This window comes from Larus michahellis, chromosome 5 (assembly GCF_964199755.1).
Source record: "Larus michahellis chromosome 5, bLarMic1.1, whole genome shotgun sequence".
Lineage (NCBI taxonomy): Eukaryota > Metazoa > Chordata > Aves > Charadriiformes > Laridae > Larus > Larus michahellis.
Window position 1 is genome coordinate 7478792 of NC_133900.1, and position 22907 is coordinate 7501698.

Genomic DNA, 22907 nt, shown 5'->3' on the forward strand with positions numbered 1-22907 from the left:
AAAACAAACAGACGTTTACATTATAGTTTTGATCATATTTTAGTTGGTTCTAGCTTTCTTCTTCTCACTACATATAATTAGACATTGCAGCTATTTTTTGGTAACTGGATGAAAACGTTATGACATTCATGTAACTTCTTAAAATTAGCGAATTCTCACTTTTCAGTCAGAAAGAAAACTCCTATCAATGTCAAAAGCAGAAAATGAGTTTTCCAAATTTGGCCTTTTGCTGACATTAATTACAGTGCAATACCTAAGAAAAAGATACTCAATATCAGAATCGCTTTTACTCGAAAGAGAAAAGAGCTTGTTTATGTGGGGAAGATGCACTGAAAAAATCCCCCACAGCTTCATCAGGTGAAAGGCTTCTAAGCAGCAACAGCATCTTTCACTTATTGTTCTACGAGTCACATTTTTGTGGCAACGTGGGTTGTATTACTTCTAGTTTTGTGAACTTTCCTCATCCCTTATGAAGTTGCAGTTAATTTCCAGCAGAATTCTATGTCACATACAGCCTTCTTTATCCATGGCCCTCAGACCACTTTTCGTTATTGTTGGGGAAAAGAATAAATGGGAAATGTTGGTCTTGATTTTTCAGTTAAACTCTACATTGATAAAATTAATGTCATTTAAACCAAACTCTTCTGAAGATCATGCTCAGGGACTGACATTTCTTCCAGTGCTTAGACTTTGTTCTATTCATAGAAGTGAGCTACCTCTAATGCAAATGAGGTGCTCTTGTTGGCTTTGAAATTGTGACCATTGCAGTCAAGGCCAGAAGACTCGGTGGGATGGAACTGTCTGGTGCACGTGCAGTTTCCTTCAGGACACGGATCTCACAAGATAATGATGAGCACGGAGGCACCGATTACAAGGTACTTAGAGAAATGGAAGGAATCTACAGTGGTTTAAAGAAACTGAACTCTGTGACACCCGATTCTGAGAAGTTAATTCTTGTGAGCGACTTTTATGTATACATAAGCCGACATCGTCAAGCTGCTGTTTTGTGCCTCTTTGGCACACGAATGGATACCTGTCATCAGAATTGTGCAATAGAAGCGGGCTGGCCTTCAGACGACAATTTTCTATGCATGAGATGAGCAGTAATAGTTGTGGATTCATTCAAGGTCTTAAGAGTAGCAGCTGGTAGATTGCCTTGTATCAGAAAGACCTAAATGACGTCATGCGAAGGGCTGACGGATGGGCAGGTCCCTGCGTAACATGCTCAAAGCTGCATTCAAAAATTCTGCTACAAATTTGCATAGCTATTGCTTGTCTCACATACAGACTGCACGTAAAAAAGCTGAAATAAGAGGACAACCGAACAGAACGAAAGGCTGCACTGCCCTATTAAGGGCTGAAAGAACCCTTTCCTGCTTCTGTAGTTAGCCCTGGTCTAAATGTAAGCCTGGACAAAGACTAAGTCAGAGTCAGCTCTGGGAAAAAGCTGTATCCACAACCATAAAAGAAATTGACACGATTGTTACTTGTGAATACTCTTGTCTTGAAAGAATCCTAGCCAATTAATGGACTAATGAGGGGAGACCTTGTATCTAATTACCATTTGGTAAGCTCATTACAGGCCAGCATTAAAATACACTATCAGACTGAAGGTCTGAGAGATTTGTCTGGCAGACAGAATGCAAATCTAAGAGTCAAGCAACTACACCAACGGGTAGTTCTGAGTATCCAAGACTTAACTGTGAAAACCTGGCAGGGGTGAGCGGGGCCTGTAGCGCAGGGGTACAAACCAGCACCAAATGGGTGCCATAGAGGCAGAACCTCAAAAGGATGGACCTGTATATACAGCCTGACCACTGGGAGGTTTACGCACCAGTGCTGTGTTTAGATGAAGGTAATCTGGCACAGCTCTAGCAGACAAGTTGTATCTGCACGTCAGGGAAGAGGATATGGCAGGAGGAATGAGAGAAGCAGCAAAGCAGTCTTCTAACAACACGAAAACATTGATTTTGTGGAAGAACTGGCTCACTGTACTTAGGCTGTCTCCATCAGCGTGGACCTGCTATACCTCGTTTGCGCGTCATCTTCTCTGACTTCAAAAGTTTCCACAGCAAGAAGTCAGCTTTCTAATTCCCAGTCATTCAGCTGACATCCCTCTGTTTGTAATAAGTGTCGGACTCACCACACTTTGTAATAAGAATCTGCTGCAACAATTATAACTCCGTAAAAACTAAGTGACTTAAAAAGAAATTAGGTCCAGCGTATCTGCACTAAGACCGTATAACACTGTTCACCCTGTTAATTTTACGGATGAATACAAAGTCAAAGGCAAGAAAACTATTTTCCCTTAAACTGGGGGGCAAAAAAGAAACAAGAAAAAATATCAATAATCTTTTACTGGTGCTCCCCATCCACTACAGCATGTTACCGCTTTTCATCTTGTACTGCCTTATACTGCAGCACTTCTGAAAGTCAGAGAAATCAAGAACGACCTTCTGGGTGCAGCCACGTCCAGTGATCCCCCAGTCGCCGTAGCGCACATAGTAGCAGTGACACGTACTCTTTTTTAGCACCACTTACTAACCCTACAGAGACACTACGGTTATCCTAATTACCTGATCTTTGAAAAACATTTTGAGGGGCTTTCCCTGTCACTCTTTTACCTGATTGTTATTTCTAAATCCCATGTAAAGGAAAAAACGCCCCTCCCTGATATTACCTTTTTTCTCTGAAGAAGTAAGATTTCCAACAAGAACGTAATTTTTGCTTCCATATATTAAACTAGCAACCATTATTGTCCCAATTTCAAAGGCATGTGTAATCAGAAATACATATTTTGTTACTGTTTTGCATATATTAATATACAGATATTTATGAGAAATCCTCACAAAAGTTAGTGCATGTATGATATTCTGCAGGAAGATTGTTATTCACTTGCATTTATTTATCATTTTGGAAAGACAGTGAAGGTTATTTTTTTATCCCTCTCTCTATATAAGCAGTTACCATTACCAACAGTAATGTCATTTTTGTATTGTTCACAATATATAGACTTTTATATTTATACTAATAACCCATCTTACCAATCAATCCCCCTGTGGTAGTTATTTCTATTAAAGAACTGTACCTCCTCAAAGGTTTTTGGGCTGGGGGAGTTACTAATGATGGAAGGATGCATGATCAGGAACAAATACAAGGCTGTGGTACCTGCAAATAGGATAAAAGTCCAAGATTAAAAAAAGATACACACACGTACACATTTTTTGAGGGGGTCATACCCACAGGTGGACTAAACCAGCTTTATTTCATTTAATTTCAGTGAGGGGATGCTAATTTATGTCACTTACAAATCTGTGCTTTCTGTGATTTTAAATTGAAGACATTTAAAGAACTGAAAACAGTTAACATAGAAATTGGAGTGCCAATGCTGAAATCTGTTTTACACGCTTTTAATAACTGTGGTTTTAAAAGTAATTATTATTTTTTTTATGAGACTGTCACAAAAATGATTTAAAAATCTTGCACTCGGTAGTTACTGGGGATTGGTGAAGATGAAAGGAAGCACATACGCAATTTTCTGATTACAGAAAAAAAATAATCAACCATTAGGTTAATTTATATACTACTGCAACCTTGGAATTCGAACTGTCCATTAGGAACTCCTTGACTTGAAATAAACGCCGTGAAGTTACAAGCTTCTATAAATCAGGCGCTTGCAGGACACACAAGAACCTGCAGTTAAGAATCTACACCATTTGAAAAATGGCTGTCCTTTCCTCCTCCCGCTTTGACAAGACCTTGTCTATCTTGTTGATCTCTTTATCAAAGTGTTACTCATTTTGACACAGAGCCAAAAACATCCGACACGCACCTGAACCCTGCATTTTCATTGTGTACCGTCTGTTGCTGTAACTTACATTACTGAGCTATAGTTGGATAACTGAAAATAAAAAAATGCTATTAGATGATCAAGATCTCCACAGAGCAATCTGAGTAGAAAGTGATTAATCGGTATAATTATTTGAACGTACACATAGCCTATCTTGTTGAAATAAAGTAAAATCTCACCAGTTTTTTGGGGTCCTACAACCAAGAACTTTGGTAATCGATCACAGGTTTTTTCTTTAGACCAGATATCTCTGTGCCGTTTGTCATCACAGGGATTCTAAAACGGAGAGGAACAACTAAGAACTGCATCGGTAATCACACCTGATAAGCTTCTCAAATTATCTTTATATAAATTACCAATTTTTCACCAAATATGCTTACGAGAAAATATTATTTTTCCTTATGGCAGAAAACCACGTTATGTATTAAGGAACTATTTCAGTGATTCAGAAAGGTATTCACAATGTAACCAGGCCAGAAACCGTATCTCAAGTGTTGGGTTGTTTTTTTTTTTTAATGAGACAAGTATGTTGAAGAAATGTGGTTTTCATTCTCCATGTATATAGTTGCCCCAGCTGTCCAACAGACCTTAGGACAAGGTCATTTCTCCTACGAAATGTCAGTATATTCAGCGAACTTATGCCAAAGGCACATCTGATCCCACATACTTGAGATGTGGGAATAATTCAAAACCAATTATCAATTACATAGAATTTAGGAAGACTAATGAGTTATCCAATTACTTTTTTTTTTTTTACATTATTGTAACAGCTACCACCCTATACATGCTGTCGTTTTTAAACCAAAAGAGTAAATTAGTTCTAATTTAAGGATTTCCATTCACAAGTACATAATCCGATCCTCCAGTTCAAATCAGTACATAATACTGAATCCTGCTTTTTCGTGTGCCTCTTTACAACTGCAGAAGTTTAAATTTGTTTTAGAAACACTACTTGCAGACAGTTTTTGACACTTGTTTGGCAGTACTGCACCGAGATGAAGGTAATTATCAATCTTCTAGGCTTAAAAAATGTAACTGTATTCAGATTCACGTGCATTACAGACAAGAGACACCACATTCAGTATATGTTAGTCACTGTTACTTACAAATCTCTTTTCTAAGTTAATTCTAATTTTTCAAGTCATTTGGCTACAGGGTATTTTCCATTTTTTAAATTCATCCTCTCTTAACATTACGCAAAATTCTTGACATTCTTCCCCTGTCTCCCAATGTTTTATTCAATAACAGCATGAATTTCAGTATGTATCTTTTAGCCCAAATTTGCAACCTCATACTCAGATTCTAAGTTGGCAATTCAGTATCTAATGCTAGAGAACATTTGAGTAAGCAAGCTTAAAGACGCTGTTAATGTTAGGTTTAGCAAAATTTGCTCCTTAGAATATTTCTACCAAGTCACTTCAAAAGGATGGTATTTGGGATATATAGTATCACTATAGGGACATATGTACCTACAGTGCTCAGACTTCCCACTGAATTGGCTGAACTGTCGCCAGCGTGTGCCCAAAGAACACGAGGGCGGCCAGTGCTTGGTGCAGCAGTTTCTCTTTAGGGACTGTGCTCTTAGCGCTGCTGGGTGAGGGGCTGAAGACGTGTCAACCGCAAGGTCACTGCAGGCTTAAGCCTTAGCAGGTCTTCACGTTCCTGATATTTTCAATTTTCTCACTTACGAGAGTGGGATAATCAAGCAACAGCGTTGATAACATCAGTGTACTAAGCGCTGGTAAACTTATTGCTTGGGCAGCTCTCAGCCGTTTGGGAATAACTTTCTAATCTAGCTGATCTACCTCTACTTGGCTCGCCAGTTTTAGCATTAAGGTAGCCATGGTCTTAATGCTCTTTTCTCTTTTTGGATGCCTTCACACACTTGGAAAAAAGTTTATTTCTTAAATGGCCAATCGCTAAAATATGCGTATGCGTCTCTCTGTCAAACGCTTCATTCCTGTTCGTTCCAAAAGGGGAAGAGAAATAACACATGCCTTTCCTGCACTTTCCACTTTTCTAAAAGCAAGTAAAGTCACAGATAAAAGGAATTAAAGATAATTTTAATTACACATCTTAATTTCACAACATTTCTATGGAGATTCAAGTGACAGGGAAAAAAAGAAAATCACATACACTGAAGCCTCAGTAAGCTGTTTTATGGAACCAACTAGTAAATCCAAAAATATTACTACTTCTCTCTACAGGAAATCGAAACAAAAAACTTCACAAAACCCACCATCGAGACGATTTTTTTCTGAGCTGTACATCGGCAAGCCTGCCTACCTGCCAGAGAGGGTCCTTTTGCTCAGGGAACAGGTCAAAATACTTGTGAGCCAGCTGAACCGGAGGAAGAGTCTGCAGTTTCAGGTTTGTCCAGGTATGAACAAAGTTGGCCAGATTCACAAAGGTGTACAGCCCCAGGCGGTCATTTCCATAATTAGACAAATGTGTCATGAAGATGCTAATCTTTAGGAAACAAAATAAAGAGACATCGACTCTTTGTATCAGTAGATGGCAGCATAACCACAGAAAATGAAAATTTAATTTGCATTTTGCTCCTATTTAGAGCTGCAAGACTTTGATCACATTCACGTTGATCTCACTGTTCTTGCTCTTCATTGAATTACATCCTTCTTCTCGAGTCATCTCAGCGCAACCAACAAAGAAAATTGTGGAAGAGGTACTATGAGCTCTGTGAACTAGGATATGCAATCCTACTCTGGGGTTGTACAATATTTATGTAATCTTTACATAAATTTACTGAATGAAGAATACAGCAAAAATAACGCCCACAGGTTTACTTCAAGTGGAATACAAATGCAATATTAAAAATGTGAATTTTGCTTTTGTGGAAGAGCGAAGAAGTCAGAGACCAAGAGGAGAGCTGACCTCTATTGCTGTTATTTAAATCTTGTTGCTCCTTTTATAGGTTAAGTAGCTCATCTCTTCTACAAAGCTATTCTGCAAGCACCGGGCAGAGAGTCGAATCGTACACAGAAACAAACAAGAAATCTGAAACCTGATCGAGTACTTTCACATAATTGTGCACAGAATACTCCCAAACAGAAATAAAAAAAAGGTTAATAATATCCCATCAGTTGTAAGGCCGCTTGCATTGTGCTCTTCTAACGCCTTGCTCAGATAAATCCTCCCCGCTACATCCCTGGGTCCAACTGCACTCTCACATCCCCACTGGAAGCAACGTCTGCCGCGGCGGTTTCTCACAGGAAGGGCGTCTTGGGACGCACGTATGGCAAAGATGGTCTCCCAGGGACTGATGATGGGCTGAGGACTGAAACCTCCCTTTTGCAAAATGATCCATTTTCAAAGTAATTTTTCACTGATGAAACAGTCTGCTCTTACGCTAAAACCTGCAAACCCTTGCTGCTCTAGCACTGGAGGTTTTTTGAAGTGTTTTTTAAAATAGAAGAGCGCTCTTAATATAAACTCTCCAGACTTATTTCCACTTAGAAAATTAGAAATATGACTTTTTATAAATAAATCTGCTAACGCCATGAATGGGCAATTTCTATTTAAAGTAGAACTTGATGTAAGCCACTTCAAAAAGAAAAAGGCTTATCACGGCCCTCATTCTGAAATTAGTTCAGGAACTGAAGTTAATATTTTGTAAAAGAATACCAGCCTTCCATTTAAAAAAGGAAAACGAAAAGAATGAAAAAATTTGCATCTCCGGCTTTATTCTTTTGTTTCAGAGTATTTAAAACACCGTCTTCCTTTGATAGAAAACGTTCAAAGCTATTGAACTGCTATTTTTGAACACCTAACTGTAACACTACTGAGTACTTGCAGTACACAGGGAATGTTTTTCATCAATAGTGACATTTGGTGACACCTCTTGGCTTATGAAGTAAGCCGAGGGCTTCAGTTTGTCTGAGTCAAGAAAAATCAGAAGATACACACTGCTAAATTGTAAGGATACAATCTTTCTTTTCAGATAGGACTGAGACTGAAAAAAACCAACACAACTTCCCCCTTTAGACAACCAATAATAAGAATTTTGCCAAACGTATAACCTTTTCAAGTTTCCTCTTTTATTTCAGCTCGCAAAGCGGGAACAGACCAGCCGCCGGACTACGTTGTTCTCAACTAAGATACAATCAGAGGGTTTCCATAAAAAAGGTTAACTTGTTTTCTTGACAGGCTCTTTCTTTCCTACACGTGGGTTGACCTCTGACATTTATAATGCCAGTCCACCTCCTGGCAACTCCTCACCTGCCAACAACTGCAATAAAAAGCAAGAGAACTTGAAAAGATTGCTGGTTTGGGGAAAATACGTATTATTCTTTCCCTGAAGGGAATATCACTGTAATTTTAAGAATGTCAGAGTGGAGGCTGAAAAATTGATCAGACATATAATCATAAATAATTTCCAAAATATGAAATTGTCAATGAAGGGGAAAAAATATATCAGAGACCTTAGTTCCTATTTTACAGTTTGGTTTTTTTTTTTTTTTTTAATGGCAAATACTTTATGGTTAATTATTTACCACAAAAAGAAAGATGATCAAATACTGGCTGAAAACATGAATGGCTAGATCTTGTAAAGAAATTCATACTTAGCGTAACCAAATACATGATCTAATATACAACGTGACGTTGTAGAAAAGGTCTCCTTTACTTCTAAATGGCATCAAAAATATTACAGATCGGTTGAAACTGTCTTCCAGGAAAATCTGAACAAAAGTATTTCCCCTCCTGTTGATACTGTACAAACAAATTCCCAGTAAAATCACTACCGCTACCGTGTAAAATCAGCAAACTACAATCCTGTGCTTCATAGAATAACGAAACGCTGCTGATCCAGGGCCTAATCCACCTGATCTGACCCGAGACCTACGTAGTGTTCCTTTCAGCTGCAAATGTCTTTACAGGCTAAGCTAGCAGCTGGTGTAACGAACAGGAGCGTGAGGCTGCAATGGCTGCATTCCCATTGCTCCGAGAAGGATCTTGGACCGCTTTGCGCCCCAGGGATCCCTAGGAGAGGTGTCTGCAGAACGTGATGCCAATGTGCCAGCTGCGCTCTCCTCCTCTTGGGGCGTTCCCACGAGTTTGCCGACAAATGCTACGCAGCCACGGCACTGGGAGAGATGCATAAGCTGATCCTCCTGTTTCCCTGGCTACAAGGAGAAAATGATACCCAAGTGCCATTTTGAGGGATTTCACCTTGGCGCTGGCCCAGTTGCAGGGGACGGTGTGTTGCTGCCCTGCTTTCCCACCAAGCTGTGTGGAAGGACGGACACTGGTATCATTCCCCTTCCATTTGCAGGTGTGCAGTCTCACACCAAGACAAAACGTAGTTACCTTCCACACTGAGTTATTCTGGAATTTTGCCTTCCATGTTGAGTTATGATGCTTTGTTTTGTTGTATCATACCACATTCTGTTTCCCGCAAACAAGTTCTAACTAATACGAACGATTACTCTTTCTGTGCCAGCTAATAGCTAGCATGCCATGTTATTAAAGATTTATTCTCTTAAAACCACTGATCAGGAGACATAAAAGGAATCCTTTGTGGGCTTCTCAGAAGACTAGATCTAGTAAATAACACTATTTATTCAATAATCTTGCACCTCTGGGAAATGCTATAAAATATTAAGTAGAGATTCCTATATTCCTTTACTCCTTCTTCCAAAGGGGAGCAGCTGTGAATGGATTTATATTTACTCTAACAAGCATTTTAGCCTCCCTTTTAGTTAAAAAGAGCTTATTTGATTTTATTATTCCCAGCCCTCTTCTAAAGTAATTTCTTTCAGGGCATCTACGCATTTTCTTCATCTCAGTGCAAGAAGGATCACCCTTTTTAGCTGTTCCTCATAAACAAACTATCATCTTGGTCGCACTTCAATGCATACTCTCCACGGGATTTAATATCTTTCACGAGGGGACTGAAATGGAATGCAGACAATTTTTAAAACGATGGCTTAGGACTAAATCTGGCCTCTGGGTAGCAGCTCCTTTCTCGCTCCCACACATCTTTGACCGGAGTAGCAAAGGTGCTTCACTCGGTCTTCTCACAGAGCCTTACAGGCAGCTCTATGACCCGCTCCTTTCACCTTCTCCTCACCATTTCTGCACTCCTCCTTCCCCACAATGAAAAGCCAGAGGGCTGTTTCTGTTTTGCTCTCCTTCCCAATCCCTGGTTTTATTTGGGATTCTGACTAGTACTGCAGAGATGGAGGGAAATGAGGACAAGCACTCTGGAGAAACAGCTTTTATCTTTTTGAATGCTCATTCTGGGCTGCATATTTCCTTGCTACAACATTTCCCAATTAGAGGCAATAGCTTCTAGGTCAACACATTAGAGTTGAGGCTGAGATTGCTATTAAATCACATGTATCAGGAAAAGATGAACCAGCATGATCTAATTTATGCATCAAGAACAGAGAAAACAATAGATGCTTGACAAACAATTTACACAAAATGAAAAAAAAAAACCAAGCAACAAGTTACCCAGGTTCTAGCAATGGATGTTATTTTGTCAGGGTGGATATTTAAAAAAATATTCATTACTACAAAATCAACAGCATTAGGATGCTGCACCTATTAAAATTATACAATAAGGATACCACTAACTAAGCTTCTACAGTCCTGACAGCAGTTGTTGTTTTCCTGACAAAACCAGCGGTGCCCGTCTCCCAAAGGAACGGCATTACCCTTTCATTCCCAAGCGCGGGAAGCCCCTCTTACGGCTGCTGGCTTGTGCCATGTTTGCGTTCCTGGCTTCTTCCCCCTGGAGTCAAGGGGTCTCTTATTTTTGGAAAGACAGGGATGAGAAGAACCATTTAAGGATAGTGGGAAAGACCTTTTTGTTTGTTTGTTTTTACCTTACCAAGCTTCCTGGTATTCTCTACCTTGGGAGAGAAATGATTTACGTTGAGCAAGACTAGCTGCTCTGATAGAAAACAACAGAGGGGATCTATCTGTGTCTGGCACTCTGCAGACGTTCCCACTCCTTTCCATATATCCTGATAAGCAAAATGTACCTTGCTTCATATTCAAACCCTATTTTACACAATCATTTTGCAGATGAATAGGGTGCACTTACAACTCACTATTATTCTTTTTCATACTCCTTTCCTGTTTATACCTCCCTTAATGGTGTATCGCATCAGGAGGACTTTGATTTGGTTTTGGTTGCAGTAATAATGCAGGAAAGAAAAGAAGTGGCAATGTCTACCACAGAGTGAAACAAATTAAGCACAAAAGTCTCTAAAACAGTAAAAAGCCTGTAGAATAATAGCCCACTAAGCCAGTGGTCTCCACACTTTTTTGATCGCGCACACCTCTCAGCAAAAGTTTTTTGAGCATGCACCCCCAACGTACGGATAGTCATTTATAAATTATGTACGTCTAATGCTGAAGTTCCGGTATTTTCTTCCCACACCCAAACGGATCGTCTTGCGCACCCCCTGAGGCGCACACACCCCAGTCTGGGGACCTCTGCACTAAGCTGTCAGGATCAGAGCGTAACCAAGAGCAGAGAGAAGACTCTTTCAGAGGACATCGGGACCCCCTTTGGAAAGCATCGGGGAAGTGGAGGGAGGACTCAGACTTGCAGGGACATTGATGTTGTTAAACAGATTTAGTATTTTGGCATGTCAAATCCGGAACTAGAAGAGTTGGCATAAGAAAATATTGCTAATAACCATTTCTTACGAACTGGGCACGTCTTTCATTTTTTTACCATATATAAATCTATTGCAGGCAATCCAACTTGAATAAATTCGTACTATTGAACCAGCCATCAAGATAGTTTTGTCACGGGCACTGTGTCACCCTCCAGTTTATGCAAAAACACTAAAAAGCAGCATTGAGGCCTCCCAACTTAATGAAGGTAAGCACAACACTTTAAGATGAAGTTAAATTATGACTGACAATTAATTAGGCGATCGCTGCTAGGCACTAGAAGCAGATGCATTACCAATTTAGTATATTGCTGATATTTTAGCTACTGAACAAATGTTTACAGGCCACAAGAGTACGTCTAACTCTCAGAACGCCTATATTCCAATTAATTTGGCATTGTGCACACTGTTTGCAGTTCTGATATTGTCTCCGTGCTACTCAGAAGAGTTTTGTTTCATGTATTCAGAGACTCAGTAACAGCTGGTTTTGCTCCATTAGACTAACAAAGTGATAGAATAATGAATTAGATTGCAGTCTATGTTCAAATATGTATTTTTAATAGTTGAAAGATATTCCTTTTAGACCTGTATGCTACCAGAAAAGCTGTGTTCAATTCCACCGGAGAGAGATTCCAGCTTGCAACTCCCTTTTTTGTTCGGAGGCTGTTTCACAGCTGCCATTGATCCGTCCACTTGCAAAGACGGCAAGCCAACTGCTTGAATTTGATTTACATAGCAGTGTCTCCACTATAAACATAATGGAGCCAGAGAAGATTTATAAGATCAAACAAAATTACGTATTTGGTGCAGTTCTGAGTTATTAATCTGACAGTCGGGAAACCTGAGTTTATTTTCAGCTGTTGCACAAACTTTTTTTGCCTTTCTCTGTAAATTGCTCACCGCCCTTGTGACTCAGTTTCCCAACTGGCAATACCGTTCAAAAGACTGGCTTCACTAATAGCGGTAAGCCACTTGTACAGGGCTTTCCAGTTGAGAATTCTGAAGGAGGGAAAAGTTTTCTTATTGCCCACTATTTCAATGCATTTATTGTACACCGTTACAAGGAATCACCTCAAATTAGATAGCTAATCCCATCTTTTCCGTGTTGCCTATTCATTTAGGGTTGTTTCTTATTTTGTCTATTCCATCCACAAAATACCAGACTCTGGCTTTTCTGGGTGGGTTCTGAAGAACATGTAAGAAGGCAAGGAATACTTGTATTTTGCAGTCAACCAAAATGCTAGGCAAAACTGACTTCCCCCTGCCCCAATTCATGGCAACTCCCCAAAGTATTGTTGGGGTTCCCAAGAGTTTCTAAAACGTGCATGAGAGGACAGGGAAGAGATGAAACTGCTGCCTTTCTCGCTCACGCATAACGCGGGCCAAGCCTGCCGAAGTGAACCAGCCCCGTGGAGAGGCCAGGTTGTGCTCCTAACGGTGCTGCTGTGGGATCCTGATAACGAACCACACACATCAGAGCTCAGGGAGGTACCTGCACATCCGCACACTTCTCAACATATTTGTCACCTTTCCTGTCACTCACACTCAGTACAATTAAATGTGAGGTTGTGCAAAGCAGGAAGAGTTGACCCTGAATGCCTTTGGTTTTGTATTTTCCTCTGCATTCCCAAAGCCTGACTATTCATCTTGTTCAGGGTCACATTAAGATACAGTAGGTTCTGCTGATGCTCATATAAATCCTCTCATTTTCAGTCCTAAAGGAGATAATTTCTCCCTTGCTGCAAGTCAATTGGCTTAATAACAGCTCTACTCACTGTAACTTGGGAGAGGTAAAAATTAGAGGAAAATAATATTTAGAACTGAATGCACACAAAGATTACAATTATTTTAAGATCAATCAGACACAGGGCCTAAACCATTAACAGTCTTCCCTCTTGATCGGTACTGCTGTTACTGTACAGAGAATACACAGCTGGCTACACAGTCGTTTCATTGTTGGGCTGTCAACCATTTGAAGGCTTTCACCCAATTCCTCTCCACAGGGCATTTTCCTTTTCTTTAGATCTGTAGACACATAGTACTTTGTAAGGAAGTGCATGCATGTAAGTGCGTGTAATGCAATTCCTGTATTTTGTTCTATTTGTTTTTCTTGGGGGCAGAAAAGGTAAAGAAGATTTTAATGAACCGTTGTTTTCCCTTAAACATTCATCTCGGAGGATAGCAAAGCTCCCAATCTGTATCTTCCACCGTTTAAAGGACATTTTAGGACTGGGTAATGTGTGCCTTATACAAAGCTAAACTGAGACACCTTAACTTTTACTGATGCTCCTGGAAAAGGAGAAGCGTGCAATACTGTTTACAAACTCACAGAGAGGAACCCTTCTCTTCTGTTGCTGGGATATAACGTGCTGTTCGCAATAACGCCTTTTTAAATTGGCTTAACTATAAGCAAGTTTTTCATAGAAGAGTGTACTCATTTTCCTATTTTCTGCGTAGCACAGAGTAAGCTCACAGATCATTTGTGTCAACTGAGGTTGCTGGCCATGCAGTCTCAAGGAGAACAAAAGCTGTTCCACATGTTTGCCTCTTACTCGGTAGCCTCCATCAGCCCGCTGGGACAGGTGAATGAATTTCAAGCGTTCATCTGACAACAGCTGCTCTAACAGCTCATCTCTAATAGCCGCGCTCAGGAAAGAACACGCACAACACTAGAGAAGGTGCTGCAATTGCAGTGCTATCCTTAGTAGGATCCTGTTCCAGTCACAAATTTTACTTTTCCTGGAAAGATGAAGGATGCGCAGCCTTTACATTCGTGCATTATCGTAACATGCGTAACTTATTCACCAAGTCAGTCAGATTTGTTAAGTTCCTCCTAATGACTCAGTTAATCAAGTTTTGGTACTTAAATCCATTGCAACACATGTGCAAGCTAAAAGAAGCTCGTTTGTAACCGAGGTGTCTGGAAGCTTTATTACATGAGTACTTTTTGAACTGTTCTGGTCTCAGTTCTTACTCAGCCTATTTTATCGTACATGTTCCACACCGACTACCTACAGAAAAAATGGCTATGGCACAGACAGGTAACTACTACAGAAATATTTTCATAAAGCAGCAATATGCACGTTCCTAGTTGCAGATGAAGAAAATGTATAGCGGCAGACAGAAAGAAATATTCAAATAGTTTTTATAAAGGCATTTTCAGTTCAGCTATGTTTAGTCTGGCTTGGTTCTTAGGTATAATTCTTTTCAGAGTGGTTCAGAAGTACTGGTAAGAGTCTTGTCAGTGTTGATAGATACTTACTAGTAAACTTGACAGGAAATGATACAGCGGACGGCAGTGTCTATACCTAGCTCATCATTAGATATAGCTCAAAGTCTAATTGCTTACTACCTTCGTCACTTACAAGACATATTTAGGAGACTGGTACAATTTCCTTCTAAGAGAAGTTAAACAGAAATTTGTTTTATTAATACTCACTGAATATTGCAGAGAGATGAATCTGCATTAATCAAAGACTCTAACAAGTTTATCAGGAAAAACACTTGCTAAGAGGTTTTAAAGTTAGTACAGTGCTAGCAGAAAAAGTTCACCATGCGAAGTAATAAAACAGAGCGCTGTCTGATTGGATACTTATCACTAAAGACTTCTACAATCCGTGTTCTCCCTGTAGCTTTGCCACAGAATTCCCTGGATAAACTAGTGCAAGTCACACAACCTCCCTCTAAGTCCATTATCCGACCAATAATGTGGGGAAAATAATGCCAGGATACTAATGGTACAGGGCTGATGAAGGCTTTTTTTTCTTTTCCCCCTCTTTTTTTTCTTTTTTTCTGTAAAACATTTTGTGCAAGATCCTGATACAGTATGATCTTGCCTAAGGGCCGCTGAAGTCTTCAAGATCTTTAACAGCAGACAGACATATGAAATAGTACTGAAAAAGTAGATGGTGTGTCGTATTACTACTTTGGCTCTTTTCCAGCTTGGTGGCACTTCAGCATTCTAGAAGCCTTATGAACACAACAGGCACAGCTGTCAAGATCACTTTACAGCCACCATCAGATCGCAATCAAACCAGCAGCGGGGGGATATAAACGCATACCGCATAAATACAGCGCACCAGCCACAAGATTAGCTACTCCAACAAACCAATTCTTAGTTCCTATATAAAATACAACCAGCAGAGATCACTTGCAGAGCAGGATTTCCTGATGCTTTTCTTACCTGCAGGACTTCTGACTGCACGACGCCCTGGGAACAGGGCAATCATGCTGGTTCTCACAGCTGCGCATGTGGTCCTGTGTTTTCTTGTGGTTTATTCCGCAGATTGCGGTCAATCTAGCATACTCTAAGGAAGCAGAGCCTCCCTTGTGAATAGCTACCATTACACAGCCAAACCACAAAGAAATTTTGGGCTTTATTCTTAGAGGCATTTATTTCAGCGTAGGGTACTCAGTTTCTAAAGCCTGAACCTCATAACTTACACCTCAGAAACTGTAACAAACTATATTCATTTAAGATCAGTCATCCAAATTAAACCAGGAAATGGAATGGAGGACTTTGTTAGGATTTACATTCAATTTACACCCACATTTTCCATTTTTTGGAAACTAAATATTTATTTACTCATTACCGAGAATATTACTTAGCTGACATTGTAGTGATTCCCACGTAATGTTTCTTCTTAGTTTTGCATCAGTGAAAAATAACATTTAGAAAATGCCTCAAACCAGAATTTTTGCATCCTCTGAAAAACTGGGTCTTTCACATTAGGAAATCCCCGCAATTTTGATGACAACACAGCAAAGCTTATGAAATCCAAAATGCCACTTCATAATTAGACAAATTCCTAAAGCTACTTAGCTTTCATTTTGATGCCTAATCTTTGCCCAACTCTCACTTGCAAATGATGGTATAAATACATGTAATACTTAAAAACCACAAAAGATGCAAACCCTAATCTTTAAATTGATTACATGCCAGGCTAATGCTTAGAACTTTAGAAACTGTTTATAACCAGATATTTAAAACCAGACGCATCATCTTTTCAAAGGCATTCCTTAAAAGGACTGCAACTAATATTCATTTATGGTTGTATTTAGAAAATTGACATTTAACTTCTATTCTTTTAGCCTACATTGTATTGCGGATATCACATTTCTCAGAATCAGGTGATTACACAGTCTGCATTGCAACGCATAAATTGAAGACCTAATTGTAATACAGAAAAAGGCATTACTGTATTCACATTCAAGGATGTCAGGCAGGCATGATCAAACTTCTACGATTATTACCAACAATCATGATCATTTCACTGCTTATTTTGTCTTCCTCTCCCTTCTCTTCAGCCCTTTAACTTGAAAGGCTTATGCCTCAAGCAACCACATTAAATTTTGCTGTTTCACTACTGTTGTAAGACAGCAAAATAGTTCTTGGCTAAGTTGTGGCTGCGTTTCAATACGGAATGCAGTTTGCCCTGACTCAAAATGTTACTATACATCTTCCTCTAAGTCTCATTTGTTAAGCTAGTAACTCTTAGTTAAAATCCATATATTGCTAAAGCATTGCTATGGTACCAATACCCTCCATCCAAGGAATTTTCCAGGTCTCACCTCTGTTAACATGCTGCGCCTGAAATGATATATAATATCAAAGTCAGGACTGGGACTACTGCCATCCTCTAGAAGGGAGACCATATGTGTGCTGAGGAAGTGAAGTTTTTATTTCCTAATTCTGCTACGTGCACACGAAAAAGGAGAACAAAACACAGTAACTGCTCTCAAATAACAAAAACTACAGGGTGAAAGCATCTGAGGCTTGAAAAATAGACCTGCATATAAATTGCTGAAGGAGCTGACAGAAGCTTTTTTCCTTTGGACTTCCAATTAAATTATGGATGATTTAAAAAGGGCACAAAAATATTTAGGCTATTATTCTAAAGGATTTGACCAGAAACACGTTTAATTCCCTTTGGTGTTCTGAAAAAATAAGTTCAGGGATTACATTTGTATAAGACAGGTAAATTTTATTTATGTTTCATTTGGACGTCAGATCAAAAACTCACCTAAAAGCTTGTCTAAAAGGTTGGTTTTGATGCGACCGACCTAATCCCATGTACCCTGTACTTACTGGATTGAGAACCACCGTGAAGAACAACTCTCCTCCTTGAATACTTTTGTCTAGTTCCTTTGGACCTCCAGGATACTCTTTGTAGAAAATTGTGTGGGTGAATAAGCCACAGGTTTGCCTAGGAAGCACCTGAGTTTATTTAAAAAAAAAAAAAAAAAAAAAAAAATCAATAAAGATTCAAGAGAAGTTTACAAATCAAAAATGTTTATACCTTTAATGAGATAATAAATGCCAGATAGGTAACACCTAACTGATAATGTTCCTTTGTGATAATTGCTGGGTAGATTTGGCATCACAACTTTGCCAGAAGTCAATAATGATCTACTTGAATTAATACACTGGCAGATCAATAAATAGTGCTTACTGAAAGAAACACCATTTTTATTATCAGTGAAATCATAACATCCAAAAATTCATAACATTTTTTTTGAAACTGGAAACTGATCGCAATCAGTAAGTTACAATTCATCAACCTCGTCAAACTAATTTTGCCCATTAGACCTGATCCTAAAACCACGTATTTGAAGTCTGGTCACCAAAGATGATTCTAAAATTTTAAAATAATTTGAAAAATAATCTGAAATATTATCAGTCCGTATTGTATTAATCAGTTCCACTTTTTATTTGAACGATGGCTTTGTTGTAAATTTAAACTAGAATTTAAAAGTCAATTGTCTTTTTTTTGGCTTAGGCATCACCAGCAATAATAATTCTACAATGACATATGATAAATTTTGCTGATAAAGCTCACATTATAAGAAATACTTGTTTATCATCCAACTGTGCTAGCTTTGTAAGACCAGTTACGATAAAAAGTAGCATAAGCAAAAGTATTTTTAAAAACATGTAAGTATCAAGTCTTTTGAACAGGAAGAAGCAATAAATGCAGTCAGGTTTTCCAGTAGAGCTTCAAAATATTTTCTATCAACTTCAGAAAATAGTTCGCCGGAGAGTATTTCAATTATGTCTACTTTTTATGGAAAATCAACAGCTGAGTATTGATGCTCATGCATAATTCTTAAACTGTGATTGTCCTCAAACATTTTAGTCCAAATTAGAACATTTATTATATGGTATCTCAAACTATTAAAGCATACAAATGCCTTACTTGACATAGGCTGTGGTTTTGCAGGTACTCTTTATTTCTTGTAGTTTCATTTCTCAACATCTTTTTTTGTAGTGTAAAGGATACTGTGACCACAGATGATAAATTCTGTGTTGTCAGAGAATGTATGGAATTTGTACGTTTACTATAAACTTGCATATGCTTTTTAAAAACCTTTGGATTGCACTGATGAAATATGAGAACAATTCTTCACAGAGGCAGGGAATGAAGCTGTGCTGGATGGGAAATGCTCTGGCACATCTTCTATAATGATTTTATTACTGAATGTATTCATCACTATAAGCCTGCAGATGTAAAATATTAATGCATTTTGCCCTGGAGAACTGAAAGTGTGAGACTCCCAAAACAGGTGGTTTTATATGACTGTTCTTGGAAATAGATTTTTGGCCCCAGTGTCCTTGTGTTAAATCTCATTACATGTCTTCAAATGACATGTTTTTACAAAAATTTATGAAAGAGATTTTTGAAGATTCAGAGAGTCCGTCAGTCTTCCTCAAATGCTTCATGCCCCCTGAGCATACCCACAAACCCATTATTTTACAGGCAGCTATCGCTTTGAGGAGAACAAACTGTAGCTCAAATCTGTCCAGTGTCAATTTTTTTCCTGGATGTCTGGAATTCGTTTTAGTTTGCTTCATCCAAAAATAGACCGAAACTTTTAAAAATTATTATTTTGCTTAGAAAGGCAGTATCCATGGCAACCCGAGGACAATACCAGAATTCTGTTACAAGCTAAGCGGCGGTCTTGAGCTAAGGCACTGGACCCTCCAGAACTGCTTGTTGCAGCCAGAAGCATAACACGGTACACGTATTAGGATCTTTCCCATTCACCACTCTCCTACGCGCTCCAAAGGAGAGTTACTCGAGAACATACCATCAAGTATTTTGGAAAGTTGTTTTGAAACACTTGTCAGATAATAATGACAATATGTGACTCAGAAATAGCCTACGCCCCAGTGACCAGATGGTATTAGCGTAACGCCTCCCATGTCAGTTGCGTATAACCCCCTTTGGCAAATGCTGCTGTCAGCGAACAACGCTGTGAATTGTGTAATACAGAAAAACTGCGTGATCTGGCTTGCGACTGCCTCACAGAGCAGTTCCACAGCCTGGAGGGGAGCGTGGTGAGTGCATGCCTGCCTTCCCTCCAGCCTTCTGAAGTGTTTGCCCTGCATCCAGACTGACGGCCTGGGCCCCGAGCCCAGCTGTGGGGCTAAGCCACAGCACAAAGCACAGTTCACGTTTCTGTATGGCAGAGACAACCATGCACCGTTCAAATGGAAGTAAAAAAAAAAAAAAAAAAATCTATGTACCAAGATCCAGATTCTCAGACGGTATTAACTGGCAAAACTCCCTTGCAGTTAATGGTACTATGCAAATTTAAAACCTGTTAGAAATCTAACCCATAATATTCTGTTAAAAAATGCGAAGTTGACTTTTTCGTTGAGATCTCTGAACCCGTATTAACAGTAGGACTAGAACAGTTAACAGCCTGTTAACTGTTAATAGCGGGGTGTCTGGAGGCCACCGTCATCAGCAGTAACATCATCAGCAACAGACTGATTTTAATTAACAAGATACTGTCAAATATATCCTGCTACTTATGCATAGCAATATGCGCTTCTCACAATGAGAACTTTCAGGATACTGTGCTTTTCCACTTAAAAATAAATTTATCATAAAATGGTAGGCTGGTTGCAATATGAACATCATAAATACAACTCACCATGATATTTTTGTGGATGAAGCCTCGTCTATACCTGGCAGGCTTCAGATGTGGGTATTCTTCTGTGCTGGTAACTCTGATATTCCAGACCTTTTTCCAGGCATCGTAAAGTTGAACATGCACTGGATAGACTCCAGAATGGTGTGGAGCCACTGCATAGCCCAAATCAGTTGGAATACCATGTTCCTAAAACATAACAGAGCAATGACTGCTTTCAAAAATTTAAGAAACGCGATGTTTTGGCATTTCTCAAATTCTTTGTTTGTGAGAGATCAAGAACAGGTCTGAAGTGCAAATAATGGTGATATCAAAATAAGGCGATACGTAAGGGAGATGGAAGGCAGCATGGTGAAGATGAAACACAGGATTTTAATACAAAAAGCCTTTTTTTAATAAATATTTTTATGAGTATGTAGGGAAGAGTGATATAGACGGATTTTACATTGATTTCTTCAATCTACATTAAACAGAAAGCTGCACTCGTTCAAGTTCTTGCACGGAATTTGCTCACAAACTAAGATTTTGGAGAGAATATTAGTAGCACATGTTCAACACAACAGGTAGGTAGCACTTGGCAGTTACAATAACAAACGTGTGATTTCCACTACATGTCCCTACTTGTATCGTCAGCTGAATTTCACAGAGAGTCACTGCATTTCCCCTTTAGTCGACCCGAAACATAATACCGTATTAAAAAAACAGTTTAAGCATTTCAGCGTCTTTTTAAAAAAGGAGAAAAGATAACCACTTGTAAAATTCTGAGGATAACAGGCAGATGTTGCAGACTAACCTCTTCTGTAATACGTCATCTATTTTTGCAGACTCCTGCCATTTATCTTGTTTACATACTGACCTTGCTGGTATTACCTTCTCTTGACATTTGATATATTTTCTTTCCAGTTTCTGGTTGCCAACATACTCTAATAAATTTTGACACCTTTTCTCCTTACTTTCAAGTTACTTTTCAAAGGAACAGTATATATCAGATACTTCTTTGATAGCCTGATTAGCAGCACACACTGTCCATAAGATGATGTGCTGCAACGATTTAGGAAAACTGCCTTTGCAGAACCTTTGAATTCTGTTCAAGAGTTTTTTATATTGTTTGTATTTGTATGGTCATCTTCGCCATATTTTCTAATAACACTTTGTGTGCAAAGGTAAGAGTTGTTTGATACTTGGGTCTCTTCCTTTGAATAAACAAGTTACTAAGGAATATGAAAAACTCTGTAAGTCTTATCTCAAAGAAAAAAATGAGTGTGTGACCTTAGTAAAATCATCTTTCTTCATCTTTTCTGGAGGAGGACTGGACTACTGCAGGAAACGTACTGGACTTAAAAAGCTTAAATACTCAGGATTGAATATTAGGCAAATCTGTTATAATTTAAATATGACAACTCTACTAACAGCTCAAAACAAAGCAAACTCACAAAAAGCAGGACTTGCTTCTGCTCCGAAAGAACGTAAGAAATAAGACCTTACAGATGTGAAGCCCGCAAGGGAAGAAAGCTATTTTTTCCTTATTATAGGGCTACTTTGAACGTAGTGTAATGGCATGTGTAACAGATAGGTGTGGTTTAATCACAGTTGAGAACCCTAACTTTAGTATACCTAAAACAGGTGGAATTATTACTTCCCTTTAGCATAATGGGGCGTAAGATTGTACCACGCTGATGCAGCGTTTGGAACTCTCATAAGGCTGTTCCGCTCCTGGGTACGATCCAAACCCCCCGTCAGCCACCCCGCTGCACCCAAGGAGCAGGTCAGCTGCTGCTTTACAGCTGGGGGACACTATGTGTAATCTCCCAAAGCAGGAATGAGTAAGATCTGACCTATTGGTTTTACTGCGTGGGGAGATAAAAAATGGATGCGCCATCAGTTACACAGCTTTACACTATTTAATTCTATTGCAGATATTTCAGTTCCTCTTCATTTTATCTTTTCTACTTCCCTTAAGCATGCATAAGCATCAGGAAGAAAAATCTTTACAGAACATGTAAGAAATTGCATTCTCTGATGTCCCATTTAATCTCCATTCAGCTATAAACAAATGTCTGATTTTTACGGGTTTTTTTTCCTCAACTTTTACAATATGCAGTAATAAATACGTAATTAAAATCTTTCATTCTAATTATGAGCCTATCATCTTCAATGTATCAGCATCTCCATTATTTCTTAGTGACTGTAAATCCCAAGTTGAGCATTTCACACACAAGATACAGATTCAGTTTGATATACATGAGGCATCAACAATTTCAGCCTCTTTCAAAGAAGCAGTACAGTTATCTTTGTTATTAATTTAAACGTTTTAAGCAAATGAAACCTAATGAGTAGCTTCATGTCTATACACAGCTTTGGACATAAAAAAAGTAATATAAGGTATCTGTAAGTATTAAGAGCATTGGAAGTAGTGAAGAAAACAGAAACTGACGAAGTATCTAAAACAGGATTGAATATTAATTATTCTA

The 22907-nt window shown here is 38.9% G+C and overlaps 1 protein-coding gene across 1 annotated transcript in view; it reads right to left on the minus strand.

Moving 5' to 3' along the window:
• LOC141743834 (bifunctional heparan sulfate N-deacetylase/N-sulfotransferase 3) overlaps nucleotides 1-22907 on the minus strand; it is a 65401-nt gene that overhangs the window by 8128 nt on the left and 34366 nt on the right. The window contains exons 5-9 of the mRNA XM_074588829.1: nucleotides 20440-20625; nucleotides 17588-17716; nucleotides 6137-6319; nucleotides 4030-4126; nucleotides 3045-3168 (exon numbers count right to left, since the gene is read on the minus strand). Of these exons, the coding sequence (XP_074444930.1) occupies nucleotides 3045-3168; nucleotides 4030-4126; nucleotides 6137-6319; nucleotides 17588-17716; nucleotides 20440-20625 (719 nt within the window). The remainder of the gene's footprint in view (nucleotides 1-3044; nucleotides 3169-4029; nucleotides 4127-6136; nucleotides 6320-17587; nucleotides 17717-20439; nucleotides 20626-22907) is intronic.